General features: G+C 31.0%; 1 protein-coding gene across 1 annotated transcript; it reads right to left on the bottom strand.

The window, feature by feature from the left end:
- Nucleotides 1–8,286: 8,286 nt before the first annotated feature.
- On the bottom strand, nt 8,287–12,828 carry LOC119631741 (protein tipE). The gene is made up of 2 exons (XM_038024214.1): nt 11,399–12,828; nt 8,287–8,372 (listed from the first exon to the last, which is right to left on the bottom strand). The coding sequence occupies exons 1-2, from the start codon at nt 12,754–12,756 to the stop codon at nt 8,309–8,311; spliced, it is 1,422 nt and encodes a 473-aa protein (XP_037880142.1). The 5' UTR covers nt 12,757–12,828; the 3' UTR covers nt 8,287–8,308.
- Nucleotides 12,829–20,874: the final 8,046 nt, after the last annotated feature.

Genomic DNA, 20,874 nt, shown 5'->3' with positions numbered 1-20,874 from the left:
AATTAGAATGGCCTCTTTTATAATGTTAATCAAAATTATTGTATTTTGTTATAATTTTCGTTTGCTTTTAATTTTAATATTAACTTCTGGCAATATCCGGAAAAATATTTTACGCGAAATGTCCGAAAAATGTTGACACATGATTTTCTTAAAGTTCGCAAAAAAAAATGGATCATTATCCTTTTATTTGTTTTAACAAATATGATATTTACATTATTTTCTTTTCTTTTATGCCAGTAAACAAAGACCACCACTGGATAAAAAAAACGACAAGAACCGCACTCAGCGAGTGCCTAACTCCGACTTTATTTGCTGCGGGGTGATACGTATATTTCCTTAAAGCCTTCCCCTTTTTTTTTTGTGGCCCTTAACAAAATGTGTCGTTTTCGTTCTGTTTTTGTTTTCGATGACGTTTTCACCTTATAATTAATCAAAACTTTCTTTGGTGCAGAATAAATTTAAAAGTGCAAAATCTTTGCAATTTTCTTAAGGAACACTTGTTTACTTATTTTACTCTAGTTTTTCTTTTGCGATTTATACACTTTTGCCCACTAGAAAATCGATCGTTCTCACTGAAGTCTAACATCTGACCGTTTTATTGCGGGGTGATACGTATATTTCCTTTTGTAGCTTTTTGTAGCCCTTAACAAAATGAGTCGTTTTCGTTTTGCTTTTGTTTTCGGTGACGTTTTCTTCCTATAATTAACCAAAACTTTCTTCGATGCAGAATAGATTAAAAAGTGCAAAATCTTTGCAATTTTCTTAAGGAACACTTGTTCACTAATTTTACTTTAGTTTTTCTTTTGCGATTTATACACTTTTGCCCACTAGAAAATCGACCGTTCACACTGAAGTCTAACATCTGACTGTTAATGGATAAAGCGCGACAAGAACTGCACTCAGCGAGTGCCTGACTCCGACTGACTTCAACTCAGAATTCTATCCTCTGACTTTAATTTTTGAAACGCAGACAGACTTCTCCTTTTCATTTCATTTCCCTCTTCTTCTTCCTGTTGCTCTCTCTCTATAACGGCTTGCCGTTACTCTCACAAGAGCAAGCATAGATCCCGCAAAATCATACGATTTTGCCTATGCTTGCAAGAGCAAAAGGAAAAAAAGGAGTACCGCAAAATCATACGATTTTGCCTGTACTTGCAAAAGCAAGCAAGGGTACCGCAAAATCATACGATTTTGACTGTACTTGCAAAAGCAAGCAATGGTACCGCAAAATCATACGATTTTGACTGTACTTGCGAATAAGGAGATCAGACAAGAAAAAGAAAATAAAATAATAAACACATATACCGCAAGATCATGCGATTTACTAGCGGTACCACAAAATCGCATGATTTTGTCTAACGGCATGCCGTTATTGCTCCGCTTGCGGTTGACACAGACCGACAGACACCCTACCCAAGGTTTGTTCGCGGCCGTTACAATTGTTAATATTGTTTAAAATTGAAATAAATTAATTTGATTAATTCTTTTCCCGAAAACTATCTAACCACAACCTGAACAGCCGCTTGTCAGTTATAAGCTCGAGATATTTCATATTTAAAATTCATAGCTTTTGCCTTTTTAAACGTAATTGGATTTTTTTTTCCGAATTTTAAATATTTACATATTCAGCACCATTCAATTTTTATACTCACCTGTCAAATATGGGCGTGCATATATTTTTTGATATCTAACATGGCAATTGAAAATCCGATAATATATATATATATTTATATATATACTAATATATATGTATATATATATCTCGGATGGACTATAGTTCATGTATATAGTATGCCAACCGATAACCATATTATACAAATGTGGGCGTTTGAAGAACGCTATATTAGCTTTAGTATTGAAGAAGACGTTTATAAGAATCATTAAGGAAGTAAACGAGATCGCTTGATCTATTAGCGAAGAAGACTAAAAGGCTTGGCGGTTGCGCGGTTAGACTGTAAAAATCGAAACAAATATCTGACGTAACTGTTGGATCATATAATTAAAATTGATGGCGGGAAGAATTCCCCCGCCAGTTTATCTTAAAGAAATAATTAAAACGTCACGGATTTAAAGGCTTTTAAAATGCATGTTTTATTTTTTTGTATTTTTTTTTTTTTTTCTTTTTGTTTTTCACTTTTGTTATTTATTTTTTAATTTTTATTTTTCAATTCTATTAGCATAGTTTACGTTGTTATACTTTTATTCATTTTTAAATACGTATTAGTTATTAATTATTGAAAAAAACATTTTGCTTTCCATTGAAGCAATTCTTGTAAATTTTAATACGTAATGCGTTTTCACATGATGTGCTAGGATTAAGTAAAATAAAAATAAATAATTAATAAATAAAATAAAAAAAAAAATTAACAATCCATTTTAAGAAACAACAAAATAGCAGACATAAGTTAAAAGAGAAAGAGAGAGAGAGAGAGAGAAAGTATATTCAGTCTGAGCCGAATGCTAAACACCCTTCAACCATATACTGAATTATTTTCCTTATTGAATGATATAAACAAGAAAAGTGACAGGGTGATCGAATCGATCTTCTTTTTTTTTTTTTAATTTTCGAAATCTGATTTTAATAGCAGACGTAATAGAATATGAATGAGCATTCCCAAGCTTAAACAAAGCAATAATTTTACAAAAAAAAAAAGAAAAAGGGATGGGAGAGGATTTGTTTTTTTTTAATGTGAAAGAGAATATAGAAGAAATGTTTTGTTTTTTTTTTTTTTTTTTGAATACAGCTATGTCTGTCACTCCATAATGATTTGCAAGGTAGTCAATCAGCGCATACACCTTTGCAAATACCATGCAACAAGGCGTGCTCTTCAAAGAATCACTTATGTGCTTGTAGCTAAGCATTACTCGGGATTTTGTCTTTAATTTCATTTTTTTTTTTTTTTGATTATGGATCTTTAGAGCAGTTTAAGGGCAGATTTTTTTCGCCTTGAGCTTTTTTCATTACCTTTTACTAAAGCTTCGATTAGAACTGACATGATTCAGCGCAGATTCGTTGTACTTGTAAAAGGTTTGTGTTCGATTTCATTCTAGATGCCGATAAAAAACACAGACGGATATAGAAATAGAGGCTAAAGGTTGCTTCTGCATTTTCATTATATCTAGCGTACTTGATGAGGTATTTGATGCTTTCTAATATTCGTTTGTAATGGTAAACACTGGAAAATGAGATAGACCTAAAAACGGGAAGGCGTATAAGCAAATAAGAATTTTTGAAAATTTTGAAAATTTAAAAAGAGGTACATAATTGTCTTTTTCTAATATGGATTTTTTTTTTTTTTTGTTTTTTTGTTTTTTTCGTTTAATAATATTACAAATTAATTTTAATAATATACCAGGTTTAAGAAATGAAGCGGAACTTATCATTAACAGCTCTGGTCCTAATATTTTGTATGATTTTTACAATATTAATGCATCATTAATTCCGCCACCAATGGGTTAGATGCTTGTGTATTTGTGTGTTTGTGTGTATATATGTGTGTGTGTGTATGTGTATGTGTGTATGGGTGCTATAAAAACGTTAAAATAATTTAAAATACGGCATTGAAACTTGATGTCTACGTTTACGTCTTAAGTTAACCTCTTTAGATTAAGTTTGAAAATAAACTCAATCCGTTTTTAGCAAATACTGAAACCACGGACTATGAAAACCGAACCGCAGAATATTAAAAGAACAAAAAAAAAAAAAAACAAATGGTTTACTAAAATGCAAAAAAACATTAAGGCAAACATTGACAAAAAATGCTTAAGAAAAATATGCGTTTTATTTATTCAGTTTGTCGTAGAGCTTTTATGCAATGAATTGAAGCTACAGGTACACAAAAATATTCTTTAATTCCCAGGTGGCAGATATTCAATCATTCATCCGTAGACGAGTATATGTACAATTTTTGTAATTTTCGTAATTTTTTTTTTTTAATTTGCTTATTAGTAAAATTTTATAAATAATATCAGAAGAAAAAAGATTTCATATCGTTATTTATGTTATGTTTAGAATTATTTAAAGCTGTGAGTTTGCGTATGCATTTATTTGTTAATAAATATTAATTTCATTATTTATTTATTTATTTTTTTGGTTTTGTTTTTTTTTTTTTTTTTTTTCTTTTTTTGTTATTCAAATATTTATTTAGCTTAATATTACTTCTTACCGCTTAAGAAGATAATTGCTATGTTATTTTTTTCCTAAATTTTTTTTTTATTACTTTTTTAATTAACCTACTTACTCGTATTTATTTCATAGAAAGAATTATTTCGTTATTATAATCAACTTTAGTTATTATTATTAATAATAGCCGATAATTAATAATAATAAAAAAATATTTTATATTTTTAAGAGTGTGTGTAGTATTTATTGTTATTATTATTATTATTATTATTTTTTTGTTTTTTTTTATAATTCATATACATACATACATACATGCATATATATATATATATATATATATATACATATATATATGTATACATATATATATATACATATGTCTATGCATATATAATATATTGCGTAATTTGTACCAATTGAAATTCAATTTCATTAGAAATTTTTATTTATAGTAATCAATATTACGTTTTACTTATTTTGTAATAAAATTTATATAAAATTAAATTTACAATGATATTGATACAAATATAAAAATATAAAAAAAAAAAAAACAAGAGATAAGTAGTTGAAAAAAAAGAAGAAATAATTAGTAGATAGAGTAGCTTAGATTAAAAAATTATGTAAGTAAGTATGAGTTCTATTCGCCTCGAAGCGAATTTTGGACCATCACCACCTTAAGCAAATACACACATAATAATGGCAAAGAAATCATATGCGATATAGAACGAATCTTTTGCTAACAAGCTCCTACTTGTACAGCATACATCGTTATGCACGCATATATATCAAATAATTTTCTCATAAACAAGTACAAGCCTTGCAATAAATTGAACGAAATAAAATCTAGATTTATACATGGTTCTCTTACTAGTTTCTTTTTGGTATTTTTTTTTTTTTTTTTTTTTTTTTTTTTATTAAGGCAAAATTTTAAAACCCAACTTTAAAGTCCAGGGCTAAAGGCTGTGCAAACTTGTAGTTCGATAAATTAGGAAATGGGACATAATTGTCAGCGGTTGGATCGACTATTCTAAACAATGTGTGTTGGGGTCAAAATCGAATAGAAGGAGATAGATAGATAAGCAATACATCATAATTTCTCTATGCTTAATGAAATTATTTAATACAAATTACAAAACTAAGAAAAGTTTATATTCGCCTTTGTAGCGGATTCACCATTCAAACGAATATACAAAGATTGCAAGTCGTCTTATGAATTTGCATAACCTTTTTAAGCAATTCTTTATCTTTATAAATACATTTTTAATAAACTTCATATCGAATTAAAGGCGTAATTAAAGGGTTGTTTTCAGTATTGGTCTAAGATTATTATTAGATAGATTACCATAATCAATCAAAATATATGACCCAAGTTTCAGACTTTTATTTGAATATTTGCAAATCCTATCCAAATGAATCTTAGACGACAGCTGGACGAATGTTCCATCCACGAAGAATGCTTTTATACAAAAGTATTAACCGCATCAGTGCAATTTCGCAAACAACTAAGTAAATCAGCTCGTGTAGCTGTGACAGAAACGTGTTGCATTTAACAATGGATAGATAGATAGGCACGAAAATATTAATCATTCTTACGTGTTTCTCGGAAGAGAAATATTAACTTTATAAGCAAGAGACGTAAGAAAAAGTATGAAAGAAAACTAAGTTTTTACTTCAGAGAGATGAGACCAACTAAATACGACAAATTCTTGCTCAATGCCGTTTTGGTAAACAATATCGAATTCTTTGCTGAATAAATTCATTTGGATAGCTTATGACCACTGTTTTAAATTGACAGTTATTAAATAATACTTTGAACGGTAGTCTGTCATTGCATAAAAGTTCTGCCCCCAAAAGTATGTTGTTGGGATCTTAAAAGTGTATGTGTGTTTGTAAAGTCCTCTTAAGGAAACTATCGTTCAAGTTTTATTATTATGTTGGTCGAAAATTTGACTATCGGATTTCCAATACCTCAGCCGTATTGAGTAAGAGTAACACCCGGGATTTAACGGACAGCTTCAGTGCATACCCCCCACTGTAGCCACTTCGGCGCGTTCTAGTCTCATAAATATAATTTTCTCTTTTCGGAACGTAAGATGTGAATTTGCGGTTCATAATCCACATAGTAGAAATATGGTGCGTCTTATGAAGGTTAATACGCATGTATATTATTTCTCACGACCAAAGACGGTCAGTCACCAGTTTGAAAAGGTCCTAAGATTTAACTGGAAATAATTGCATTACGAAGGCTTGGTTTAACTTTTTCTTTTCTATACTACGTCGGGCAAACACTTGCGAACAGCAACTCGTCGACTTTCTTAATGCGATGATAGTTTTTTTATTTTTTATTAAATTCATTTTTGAACTTGCAATCATAGATATATAATGGGCTAAGAGTTTCCTTATTTTGGAATATCCTTTTCTTTGTCTTTTCTTATGAGCGCAAATGTGAATATTTTTAAAGAACTCCTGAGCTATGAATATTTTATTTTCTTGCAATCACCGCACGTTTAAAATGGTCCACAATGATCCAACATTTTCTTTTTTTTTTTACAGGCCAAGCCCAACGAAGGAGAAAGCATCGGCGAGTAAAGATTATTTTGCATAATAGCACTGATCAAAGTGATGAATAAAATAATGAAAAGAAGAAACAAGGCAGAAGTTATAATTGTCTTACATCGAAACCTTTCTTTTTCTTCCCCCGCTTGTCTGTTTTGTTATTCTAGATTAGTTTTTGAAATGAACGTTATTGGCATGCTATTCACAAGTATTCTATTATCTACATACTGAGGTCTGATTACACATTCCAACAAAAGTATTGAACTATTAACCTATTGATAAAACAGAAGATAATGATACATTGGACATAACCATAGACTACTAGCAATAGATTTCGAATTTTCAGATTTCACTCTAATTGCGGAGTTAACGATAGGAGAAAGCGAACATAACAAGATATTGCGGAAAAATATTTTTAGAAAAAGTAACAGCAATCGCGCCGTGGAGGCGGACATGTTGATTAATTTCAATTAATTCACTTTTTCAGCTCGATAATGAATTGCCGATGCGTTCTTCTGCATACTTTAAGGATTGATTAATGGTAATAATGATGAATGCATCGTTTTCTCTAAATATCTATCCAAATAGATATATGTTAGTAAAGTCGGGTTAGAAAACAAGAAAAAGATTTTGCAAAAATATTATTGTTTTATATCAATATTAGGAAGATGATGATCAATGAATGATGAAATCTGAAACAAATGAAGTAAAGATATTTTATACTAAGTTGATAGCATATTTAATGAACCTATGATGCTTGCGAATAATTTCAAAATTTTGAAAACACAAATCACTTCATGAATAATGATCGCATGGAGAGTTACAATTATGAGTCATGTCAATGTCAATTTATTAAAAAATCGGAGAGATATGAATTTTTCATAAAAAACAGAAATATATATATATATGTATATTCATTTTTGTTAATCACACATATAACGAAAATGAATCGATAGGAAACTCGATTATCGTATCAATAAATGTTTTGCATACGAAATTACTTCACTTTCATTATTTTAGTTGAAATGTATGTATTTTGGAATTGTGTTAATTTCATTTCATCTAATCTCTAGACTATTGTTATACTGTAGATTAAGTGTGAGTATGAAGGTATTTAGGTTCGTTGCCGCATGCACTAAACGCATCGTTTGCGGAAATGCGGCTTTTTTTTATTTATTTATATTTTTTTCTTACGATTGTTATTTGGTTTAGAAATTCTTATCATTTGTTTTTTTTTTAATTAGAAAATTTTTTTAACTAATTTTCTTCAATATATATTTAATTTTATTTTAATTCTACAAAATTTCTTAACGTTTTCTCGTCATAACATTTTTATTTGTTAATCATTGCACGTATTCTGGTGTTGTTTGTCACGTTTTCTATATTTATTTATTTAATTGAAATTTATTGCATAATTTTTCGTCCTATTGCGTTATGTTAATCTATATTTTCTTTGTCTTTTTTTAACTATTTTTTAAGGAAAATTATTTATTTATTTATTTATTTATTTATTTTTTTTTTAATCCATTTTTTTTCTTCTATTTCGGATTTTGTTCCACAAAAAATGAAAATAAATTATTTTATTGTTAAACTCTAGTTCAGTTTTGTAAAAAGGGTGTTTATAGTGTTTTACACGGCAGCCACTGGTCCGGGTGGAGTTGAGATACTCGTCGTCATTGTTTTGCTCAAGTTCCTAAAATAACGAAAAAGAAACAATTTATGTTAGAATAATTTTTCACAGATCACATTCTGTGGGAACCTGTAATTAAATGTCATCATCTTAAAGCGCGATTCGAGATCGCGACTTTATTATATATTATAGATAAAGCCATAATGAATTAGCTAAAGGCAAGGTTTACGTCTTGTTATTTACCTACATTTAAGAATTTTGTTGGCATAGCTAACTCCAATTGGTTATCAATTGCAAAAAGCCAAAAACTGGATATAATTTGAGATCAGATAAATACATTTTTTTTTTTTTTTTTGTGGTTGGATTCAGTTTTCATTACTGTGTACAATTGGAAACTGAATTTAATAAGTAATAGCAAATGTCTTGAGAACAGTCACACTGGGTGAATAACTAATTTTTCGGTTAAAGGAAATCCACGTCAATACGTGTTCTTCATGTAAGTTCATGTAAGCAAGTAAAAACACTATCGCGGGATGGGGGATGCGGTTCACTGTTAAATACTCTACACGACCTTCCTTTATACAGTTAGTTATTCATGTAACGAATGGTCAAGACAAGGACTTATTTCGCAAATGTTCGAAAAATTGATTCAATCAAACCATTTTCAATAGCATTCGTCCTTGAGCTACAATACGGACAAACGGACAGACAAATTTAGATCGAATCAGAAAGTGATATTAATTCGATTGTATAATAATAAGAGGTGAGTCTATGTCAAATTCTTTTGGATATTGCATACATCCGCCCCGACATAATATACGTTTGTACAATAAGTAGAGAGGGTATGCAAGAAGTGTACAGAAGCTAATCAATTATTCCTTAAAATTTTTAAAATTGAAAAAATTGAATAAAGAATTAAAATTTGAAAAGTTTATCCTTGAAACCAAGCCACATATCACGCTTAGAACTTACCACAATTCGTCTGCAATAATTAAATTAAAAACTGCAGCAATCTTAAAACTAAATGAATAGAAGTAAGAATGCTATAGTCGGGTGAAGCCGACCGTTAGATACACTATATCACTTCGCCTAACGCAGCCATTCATTTAATTTATATGATAATCATTATTTTTACGCAAATGTATAATTTTCACGAAAGTCCTCATAAAAGGTGGACACTCAAACGTCAACTAACGTAGTCCAAATTTAGCCATCCTAATTTATAGGGCAAAGATTTTACAGTTGCTTCCGTCGTAACAGATCAAAAATTGCGTTTTGTCATTATAGAAGGGCTTGCTTTCATTAGGTCCCCTATATAGGGTGCGGTCAAAAGAATAGACCTATGTATTCGGTTCATTTTCTAAGAACCCATTTGCATCATAAATTATTAAAGATCAGACATTTTCGATATACAAAAGGCATATTTTTGATTAGAATTCCTTGCATATTTTGGGATCCATAAAATTGACCCGAATTCGGTAAGGTTCATATTTATGTGAAATTATTGTTATGATTGCACTTTCATCGCAAAATATTAAATATGGGGACTGTTTACTATGGCAAAGGTTTCAAAAAATTGCCCTATCTGAGCCAAACTTTCCATACCAATTTAGAATGCCGGAATACTATTACTACACGAATTTAGTCGCGAAATTCTAATAATTACACCCTTTTTTTATATGACGATTTATTTACAGCGACCTGGCCAGGAACGACAGTAAATTTACAGGGAACTAAACAGATCTTAAAATGATTGAAAGTTGATCAAGTAAGAAAGTTATTACAATCGCTTTAGAGTGAATCTCCGAAATCCGTCACATCAAACTGAAGCGTTCGCGATTGTGCCTATGGGCTGACCTTAGCCAATCAGTGAGGGTATGTCCACTACTCCTGAGGTACAAAAATGAGTGACGAAAGAGGAAGAAGAGGTGAAAGCGAAGTATCGGAAGTGGTGGCCACAGCCTAGTGGATGTATGCCTTGAACCCCTGAACACTGAGGCTTGATAGTAATGATTTATGGCAACTGGGCTACTCATGCGGACCTAAGAAATAATTTACATGCCTAGTTATAGATCAAGATCATTTATTGACTTTATTTAAGCAAGAATCTATTGCGATTCTTCAGGTGCAAATACGCGCACACTTTCCCGCTTCCCGCTTCCTGCTTCCCGAAGTTGTTAGGTTGTTTTCGTGGATGCTTGTGCGTAATTTGAGACCATTTTTAGGCATTGTAAGTTAGATATGTGTCCCCTACTGTAAATTGGGAATTGCGCACAAGTCACGTTCTGATTTGTAGCCATCAGCTAAGAGTGTAAGCTAACAAGTCAATTTCAATTTAATTGATTTCAATAGATACAGCGATATAGAGACAAACACAAATACGGACGGATGAACAAACGATCGGCAAGATATGATTAAATCGATTCAAAATTCAAAATTAATCAAGAATACTTACGCGTACTACGCATGAGGTTTCTAATATACACCCAGACATTGTATCTGTAGTGAGTGAGCATAAAAATTATATCCTATGAAGATAAAATTTTTTTTTTTTTTATTTAAGTATAAGTTAAACAGACTATTGAATACGCCAAGAAAAATACAATGTGAAATTGTACGCAGCCCAGGTTATAAAAATAGCTATTTGGGAGAAAGTAAACCGGAAAACATTCTTGCAAATTAACCGCTCCTGGGGAAGGAATAAATGGTGTGTTTTTGCGCACACGTGACGGATGATAAAAAGGCTCGAGAAGTTGATATTTTCGTTTTAATAAAATCATCATCATCATTATATTATTTTTCGAAAGCGACATATAATCCATGAAAGTCTGCTTTTGAGTGCGACTAAACTAAATCAGAGACTAAAAAATAAACTGAAGCCTTAAGTAATTGATTAGAAACGAATTTATTTTGGCTACTTGTAGATGCTTCAGTAAGCCATTTGGGAATTATTTTAAGTAAAATAATTATATTTGAACTGTCATTCGATCTATTGATCTCAAGAGCTTCGCATTGATATGAAGGCTAGCTGGCGGAAGTGAACAATTAAATTTGAATCGATCGTATAATTTTTCGGATTTTGCACTTACCCTTGCACGGAATTGGAAGTTGACAATACTCCATTATCAAGTGAATCTCTTGATAATTCATCTACCATTTGAACTTTCAGTTGATGACCAAACGAATTCATATCCGAATTGGGTGTTAGCTGGGAACCGGGCGTTTGAGCTATATATTGACTTGGCATTGTTACTGAACCGGGATGCGATAGCGATCCAGTCATGCCAGGACCACCATTAGGTAGAACACCATCGGCCAGTACATTATCGCCGGTAGTGGAATCGCGTACATTAATAATTTGACTACCGGCTGCGTTTTCAGCTAAAGCAGCGCCATCACTATCATCGACACCCTCCTCATCGATGTCCATATCTTCAGCGTTTTTATCTAACGGTGCAGTCTCTTCGTCCTCATTATAAATTTTGAAATAAGCATACGTTAAATAGATCACAGATATTATAAACGATGGTATCGGTATAGCCATCGAGTATACAAGGTTTAGCGTGTTTTGCCAATAATCTAAGTCACTAATTACTACACTGGGATCCACTTTAGAATAGTAACAAGGGAACTTGACACCTATACGTACGTAACGTTTCAGCCATATGGTGCAATTGAGCATGGGCGGATAACCACAACCCTTTACGTTTGGATAAAGATGAGCGCCGACATAAAAGTAAGTGCCATTTATAAGATCACGATTCAATTCTGAAATTTCATCGAAAACATCGGAGCCACCATTTATTAGGCCGTCTGATCCCATATTGGAACTATTCTCATCATCCGTTATTGGCATAAAGCTATTCGAATCATTAGGATCGAATGCATTTGACTCACTAAGCCCGGCCGTTACATCGTTTGACGTTTCCAAATTTAAACTTTCCAAATGTATTAAGCGATCCCCACCAACGCCCACTCTGTCCTCTTCCAACGAATTGATATTTTCATTAAAACTAATATCATCGTATTCGTAATCGCGTATGGCGCGCTCATAACGATCGGTACGCTTAACAGGCGGTTTTTCTCTTTCGGCCTCCTTTAGATTGATGTGATACTCAGTGAAATTAAATTCATCCGTATAATTATAAAGATTGAGTCTATAGTTTACTTTAATTTGTGTACATTCATATATTTCCTTGGTGCAGCCTTCACGGCACGACGACCAGGTACAATTCCTATTACCAAAACGACGTACCGTCGAAAAAGTTTCACATAATGCGGGCACTTCTTCGAATTGCATGAAAATTGTGGTGAAAGCGGGTTCTATAACAAACGGTACCAAGAATAGAAAGGCAAACATGCTAAAGGTACCCAGCAATATGAAAAAGGCAGTCGTATAAAAGAGCATTTTCTCTCTAAAAGTACGTATTTCGGCGTCGTCAACCATTTTTATTTATTATTATATCAAAATTTTATATCTCAACGAAATAATTAATTAATTAATTAATAATTTTATTACTTATTGATATTATTTTATTTTTTGTTTTTATTTGTTTGTTTGTTTGATTGTTTTTTTTTTGTTTTTTTTTTTTTTGTAATAATATTAAAGCGATAATAAATTTATTGAGAAAAAGAGTTATTAAGTGACAGAGAGCGAGTGTAATAAGTTAAAGAACAGCACAACAGAGATAAACAACAAACGAGCGAGCGAACGAGAGATAGAATAAGACACACGCACACACGAGAGAGTGAGAGCCGGAGATAGAAATACCAAGAGATAGTCAGCGAGAAAGAGAGATAGTGAGACAGAGTGAGACAGAGTGAGAGAGAATGAGAGAAAGAGAGAGAGAGAGAAAGAAAGAAAGAAAGAAAGAAAGAAAGAGAGATAGAGAGAGAGGGAGAGAGAGAGAGAGAGGGAATTAACAAATAATTCTTTTAGAGTTTAAATATAAATGGATACGAGTTATTTATAGTCTAACGAGATATATGACAGCTTCAATATATACACGTATACATATATATTTATTTTTCTCTCTCTATATATGTTATGTATAATAACGATGCCTACAGTGCAATTTATATATATCACAGGGTGTTCAAATTACTTTAGAGTGTTTAGAGTGCGTTTGTAAACTTTTTCTTAGTTTTAATCAGTTCTTTGCCTGGCTCTCTCAATTGCAAGGGAGAGAATTATGTCTCCTTTGATTCTTTTGATATTATTGCTGTTGCACGCTTTCGAACAGTGGCGATAGTGAGGATGTTGTGACGATGATGATATGATACGAGTGTTAAACTTTATAACGTCGTTTTACAAGATAGAAGTGATGTTGACTCTCTCTCTGTGAAGAGCGTTGTACGTATATGTGCGAGGCAGAGGATATACGTTTTGCTTTTAATTTTTATTTTTCTTTATTTTATTTATTTATTTATTTATTTATTTTTTTTACTTATTATGGTTAAATAATTTTACTTCCTTTGTGCGCGTTGTATTGGCAGTGAAGCTTCCGTTGCTTACGTTTGCTTTCTATATTGTTAATGCTTTTGGTCTTGGTTTTTATAATTGTCTTGTTTATTTAAATTAATTGATATTTTCCTTTGAAGTCTATTCGATTTCTTTCGTTTTATTCTCTCATCGAACAAAGCTTTATGACCGTAATGATGATACATTTATGGCCAATTCATCGGCCAACTGCAACGGAAGTTGTGTGACGACAAACGAATAACACACATACACAATATATATACATATATATATGTATATATATATATATATATATATATATATATGTAAACATTAGCACTCCCGTGCACGTTGTATTTTGTTTTACATGAATACACAATGATAAGTAGAGACTGAATGCAGTTAAATTAAAATGCTAATCCTGAGTTAAACGTAATCGGTTGATAAAAAATATATATACATATATATATATATATATATGTACATATATATATATACATATATATATATATATATTATCTCTTCAGTTTTAAATAGATTTTCAATTTTTCCATTTATAAGATGAGATGCGGGATGAAAATCGTTGTTTTTGTTTATAGCTTTTTTTTTTATTTTTTTCTTTTATTTCAATTACTTTTTCATTAATTCTTTCTTTATTTGTGTTTCTTATTTTGTTCTTCTTTCGATTACTATTTTAATAGATAATCATTGGATATATATCTTATGCGTATTGCTTTAACTCAAATCATTTTGGCATATAATAATAACAATAACAATCATAATAATAATAATAATAATGAGCGTACATGCATGTACTTATTAGCTTTAATGTGGCGTTTAGTTGTTTTTCAAGGCTGCAGGAATTGCTTCTTGTTGTTTATAAACGTGCACTACACACGCACTGTTATACAGTTTGATTGGCTTTTTGCAAAAAAGTGTTTTAATTTATATGAAATCAATCATAAACGCACGAACGAAACGAAACCAAATATTAAAAATTTAAATTATTTTTGAGAACTGCTGTTAATGTTGTTATTGTGTTATATAGTTGATACTATTGTTGTTGTTGTTGTTGTTGTTGTTTTTGTTGTTGTTGTTGTTATTGCTGTTGTTGTTGTTGTTGTCGACTTAATAATTTTATTAAAATTTTTTTTACTTTTTAGATTTTTGTGGACGGTTTGTTGATTTCTATATTTCTTCTCTTTTATTAGAATTTTGTTGTTTTTTCTTTTTTCATTTAGTAAAACTTAGAATGACAGAAAGATATAACGAAAAAGAGGAAGGGACGAAGCAGCGAGTAAAACGAAAATTTGTAGATGTTTCCTCTTAAGGTTACTTTTAAATTAGCTAATAATTTATATATTTAACTGGCGCCACGTTGCCAACACGCACATTAAAACATACTAACGGGGTAACCTATTGTTGTCGTCGCTGCCAAGCAAAAAAAGTTTTTTTTTTTTTTTGTCAATAAATCTTTCTTTTCATATATATATGCAACGAAATTTGTTTTTCCGATCTTATTTACACATGGAAAATCTTCTTATTTTCATCAGTTTTATTAAAATTCATAGTTCAGTTTTTATTACTTATTTATTTATTTAATTTTATTTCATTGAGACATTTTCCTTTTATCTACAGAGAATATCTTTACTTTATGTAACCGCTGTATATAGTTTTTTGTTTTTTTTTTTTTTTAATAACTTCAGTTCTTCTTATATTTGGCTTCTTTTTTTTTGTAGCTGGCTGTCAACATCCGTCAATATTGGAACTTAAGTAAGAGAAAAAAACAACAAAAGAAAAAAAATAAATAATAAAACACTGCACTGCACAAAGTAGTACCATCCATCGGTTATTACGAAATAAAACACGAAAACGAGTTTTAAACGATTTTAGAAACTTTCGCAATTAAAGAGATTTCATGATTTTCTTATAACATGTAACTCTACATAATTAAAAAAAAAAAAATAAAAATTTACGTTTATTTGCATTTTTTTATTAAACAATAATGAAAATTTTACTATTGCTGACCTATACGTTCGCACCCCTACTCTACTTCTACGAAAAACACTTGGCTATGCATGCGGGAAATCTACATACACACACACACACACACGCACGCACACATATATACATACATACACACGCACACACACTCGAACAGGAATGTGTATATATATAGTTTCTCACATCCGCCCATTTACACTTGCAATCGTAGCAAAAAAAAAAAAAAAAAAGCCTAAGCAGTTACAGTTATTTAATGTGAGTATGATTGTCTTTTTCACTGTCTTCTTCTTGTTGAAAATTAATTTTGTTGAAAAAAATTTTTTCCCATTTTTTTTGATATTTAACAACAAACACAACAAAGATCGTGTGACATCCTAAATTATTGAATATAAGAAAATAATTTCTTTAAATTTTCTAAGCCTTTACTCCTTGTTGCCAGGTTTATTTTTTCACTTAACATTTTACTTTAATGAAACAATATCTACACGTATACACAAACACGTTTCGAAAAGTTTGCTATTGCATTAAAGAAGACTTGTTTGGTTAGAATTGGTAAAATCTTAGAAAGATATTTTTTTATTTATAATATTCTTTTTTCTTTATTCATTTTTTCTTATTTTTTCTTGTCTTGTTTGTTTTGTTTTTTTTAAGTTGGCCTTTCTTTTTTTTTTAAGAAAAAAAGAAAAAACGCTGACCTGATTGTTCAGGTCGTAAGTGCAAAAGAAGTCAAATTACTACTTGTCAGCTAAACGGAACGTCGTCATGATGGTATAAATTTATTTCTTACTCTCCTCTATCCGTATGTGCATGAATACAAACAAACACATGGTATATATATGATATATATATATATATAAACCTATATCTATATATATATATATGAAGGTGTGTGCGTGTATACATTTATATGTAGTATAAATATATCAATTCGGTTTTAAAATAAAGTGAAAAATAAAAACCAACCAATTAAGGAATACAAATACTAAGATCCGTGTATTCAAGCTCCCTGCCTAATAACGGTCACTGAAGCACTAAACAAAACAGAAATGTCCCATAATGTATAATAAAAATTTGAAATAAACAAAAAAAAAAAAAAAAATGAAATGAAAAATAAATCAAAATAAAAGCTTTAACCTTAAAATTAAACTCCACGTCAGTACTTTAGAACTTTAAAATCTTAAGCACATGCTGATGACATTAAACCACGTCACTTTGGCACATGTTATTAAACTTGTCCATATTAAAATTATAAGACTATCAATTATTTGTTATATTATGTGCAAAATTTATGGTAAAAAAAAAAAAAAAAAAAAAAAAAAAATTAATAATAACGAAATAACCGTAGTTTTCTTACACATACACCCTCTGGTTAAGCTAAACCTACACTAAGGTAACTTTATTAAATTAATATTTTCATGCTTTGCTTATGACTCACGTTTTTTCCTTTTCGTTTTCCATTTCCATTTCCATTTTCGTTTTCCTTTTTCTTTTTGCATTTTTCTCCTCTTATTCTTATCTACGCGTATTCGAAGATAATAAACATATCATTCTCTCAGAAAGCTTTTAAACGAACTCATATTTTATAACGGAAGTAATATTCTTTTCGTATTTTTGTTTTTATTATTTCGCTCTCATTTACGCTCCATCAAAGTTTTTCATTTCCTCTTTCCTTTCTCCCTTTCGTTGCTCTTTGATGAAATTGTTATAGAAACTACAAACAAGATATACTCACAACTCACTTATATTAATATGAAGAAGAGCGATATAATGTTATATCCCCGTAGCATAAAAGAAAAGGAATTTCGGTAAATACACAAAAATAAAACGCGTAGCGTTTTAACTGTCATCTCTAGTTATTTTACATCATGACATAATGAGATGTCAAAATTGTTTCTTTTTTTTTTTTTTTTTAAAAAAAAACACTTCAATCGAAAATAAAAGGAAAAAACATGTGATGTTGTTTTCAATTTATTAAAAGTAAAACGAAGCAAAAAAAAAAAAAACAGAAAGCAGCAATAACGAGAAAAGAAAAAAATCAAAAATTTCTTGAGAAAATTATTAACAAAAAAATAAAATAAAAAAAATAAAAAAAAGAAATTGTTGGAGAAAACGAAAAATGGCGTAGAAAAAAATTTCTAGAAAATGTAAAAAGTGCCAAAAATTTTATTGCAAATGTATTAAATCAATAATACATGACACTAGGCGTGTGTGATGTGGCGTACGCACGCATCGTATACCGTATCTTATAATAAATTTATTATTAGCAACGGTTTTCAATAATAAATATATTTATGTCGTCACTCGCTGTGTAGTAATAAAAAAAATTTCACATTTTATATACAAAACGTGATGACATTCTGAACAGATAACGGTACCAAAGAAAATTTGCTTGAATTTTTTAGAAAAGACGTAAAAAAGGAACGTGTGCTTAGACGATTGAGAGGACAAGAATCTTAGGTAAGTCGAGTGTGCATGGATATTTAAACATCTAGATATTTAAATAGTAGGATGTAAGGACGTAATTGGATCGGAGTCAAATAATACTCTGTCTGATGTAATTTCACATTGTTAAAACTATTTTCCACTTAGTGAGACATCACTCGGAAAGCAAATTAAGTTCATGTGATCAGTTTACTGCACCGCACGGGGAAATATGCGTAAAACAATCATCCCAGCGCTACACGCATTCGGTAGACCGGTGCATGTACTTTTACGGTTCCCCAGCTTTAATAGCCTGCATTGAAAATTGCCTCAAAATTATTGACTAAGTAATTTTAAATTTCTTACACGTACCACTAACCCAAACGGGTTAACTAATTTTATCAAACTATTTGTAACATTCTATATACCGTACGGCATATACGGCCTTCAACCGGACAAAGTATTCAGGCAATTTTCCCTAATTTGCTTCTCCATCGATCTGCAAAGAGACGAAATTTACAATTTTTCGAAAAAGAATATGAATATGTGTGAATGTATGTAAATCCGGTAGAAACTTTGAATTTGATGTCAATTGATTAACTAACGTATGTATTATGTTATATATGAAAACTTTTTAAGATTTATGCAAAGATTTGTGCATATATTCTTAGTGCGATGGGCCCCTGAAATTGCTTATCTATATATGCATATGGATTTGATTGGCAATAAAGTCTTCTTCTGAGGCAGATTTTTAGAATGACAATAGCAATTATCACAGCGTATTACTACAACCAACTAAAACGATGCAATTGTGTTATAAATTTTCACGTACCTATAGAGGCGTTAACGAAATTTAAAATGAATTCAAGTCTCCTTCTGCGACTTCTTCGTGCTTATTACAATATATATGAAGTTCATTAAGAGCGAAAGCCGCGCAGGTTTTTGTATGGAATTGTTTGTGTACTGAATTTGTCAAACACTGGTCCCGTCAAGGCCGTCTTTTCGCTGATCTACGAAATCGAGTCTTAGGACGTAAATAAACTCTCTTAAGCCAGAAAATGTAAACGAAAATTGGTTTTTTTTTTTACTTTGGCCTGGAAAAGGGCGAAAATCCAGGCAGTTATTTAATGGGTGGGCCGGCTTGCAATCAGAAGAATTTTTTTAACGAGCAATAGCTTGTGTTATTGATTTTGATTACATTGCCCTTCAAATTTTGCATGTCTCTCCGCCAAGGATGTTATATTTCTGTACTGTTTTAAGAGCTGTTTTAAAAAGGGAAAAGATTGGTATGTAATAGGTTATATAACAGTTACGCAATATATTGCTTATGCATTTTAATTTTTAGAGTGTTGGTTGCGTTAAACAAATTTTTTCTACTTTCATCTCTTCTTCTTTTCTTTCCCATGTTTTTTTTTTTTTGATTAAAAAGCACCGAGATTCTCATCACAGGACATATTTATTTACATGTATGTAGTAATACGTACATGTCTTTCAGATTTGAAGAATATTTTCGTAACAATTGAAATGTGTGCCCGTGGGGAGAGGGGAAGGGGGGTGGGGGTAAGATTTGTCTTTTTTTTATTACCTTAACTCATTTCGCTAGTTCTTAACATATTTTCACAATTTTTAAATATTCTACGAAGGCGTACTTAGTTCAATCGATCAATAACGAATGTGAATTTAAAAATTTATTTTCTAATAAATTCTTACGTTACGTTATGTCGGCACTCAATATGAGCACGAGTACGCCAACAGTTGAATAATTAAGTTGCCATCGTGTTCGAGTGAAGATGATGCGTACGTGATGCCCACTTTTATTATTTTATTAATAGTGGGTACGACAGTGAGTCACATTGTTTTTTATTCTCTAGAATTAACTTGATATCGTCTGAAAAATTATAAAATTTTTCAAGATTATTTCAGCTTTTAAAAATTGTCTGGGCGTATCTGCAATCAACTCTTGGCCCTTCCCCTATAATTAGGAATGTAGCTTGCTGAATAGAAATTGTAAATGTTACGTCATAATCCCTGAACAGTAGTTCTTTTGCCAGTATATAAACCAAGGAGAGATCTTAAATTTTGTTAATTATCATCATATTCCACATAGACACAGTACCGATTAATCGAATAAACATATCGTAGATTCAAAACGCATTGGAATTTTGATGATTTGCTTTGATTGATTTCAAAGTTCCCTTGCGAATGAAAGAGTTTTTTTTTTAAACATTTTTCAAGTAGCTCGTTGAAAGTCAGAAGTGGACAAACTGCATTGCGCCGTATGGCTTCCTCCCGCGAAAACCCGAAACCCACCCGAAACACTTGACATAGATACGTATAAACGTCAAAAAGGAGCTTGAATGCTCGGCAAGGTTATAACGATTCAGATCAGCCAACGAAAGGACGGACGCTTTCTAAATGAAAAGAATACTGCAAAACTGCAGGCTACGGTGTTAGTGTTGATGAATTGGATTTTGGCGTCTACGAGGCGATCTCAGGCGAACTTTTTCGTAAAGGTTTAAAATTGAGTAAAACCACAGTTCGAACTGGATCGACCAGCACACGAAATTGAACGATGCAGCATGAATTCCAATGAAGAAAGCTATCAAAATCTTCGTTACAATTGCCAAAAGTTGAGGCAGAAATCTGGAATGTGACTAGAAATATAATTATGCATAATAA

Source organism: Glossina fuscipes, unplaced genomic scaffold (genome assembly GCF_014805625.2).
Source record: "Glossina fuscipes isolate IAEA_lab_2018 unplaced genomic scaffold, Yale_Gfus_2 1, whole genome shotgun sequence".
Taxonomy (NCBI): Eukaryota; Metazoa; Arthropoda; class Insecta; order Diptera; family Glossinidae; genus Glossina; species Glossina fuscipes.
The sequence above is the reverse complement of the archived record's forward strand: the minus strand, read 5'-3'. Positions and strand labels throughout refer to the sequence as shown.

Excerpts from the sequence above, each read along its gene's own strand:
- LOC119631741 (XM_038024214.1), bottom strand. The coding sequence starts at position 12,756 with ATGGTTGACGACGCCGAAATACGTACTTTTAGAGAGAAAATGCTCTTT. Across the intron at positions 8,373-11,398 it reads ACTTCCAATTCCGTGCAAGG|GAACTTGAGCAAAACAATGA; the intron begins GTAAGTGCAAAA and ends TCGTTATTTTAG.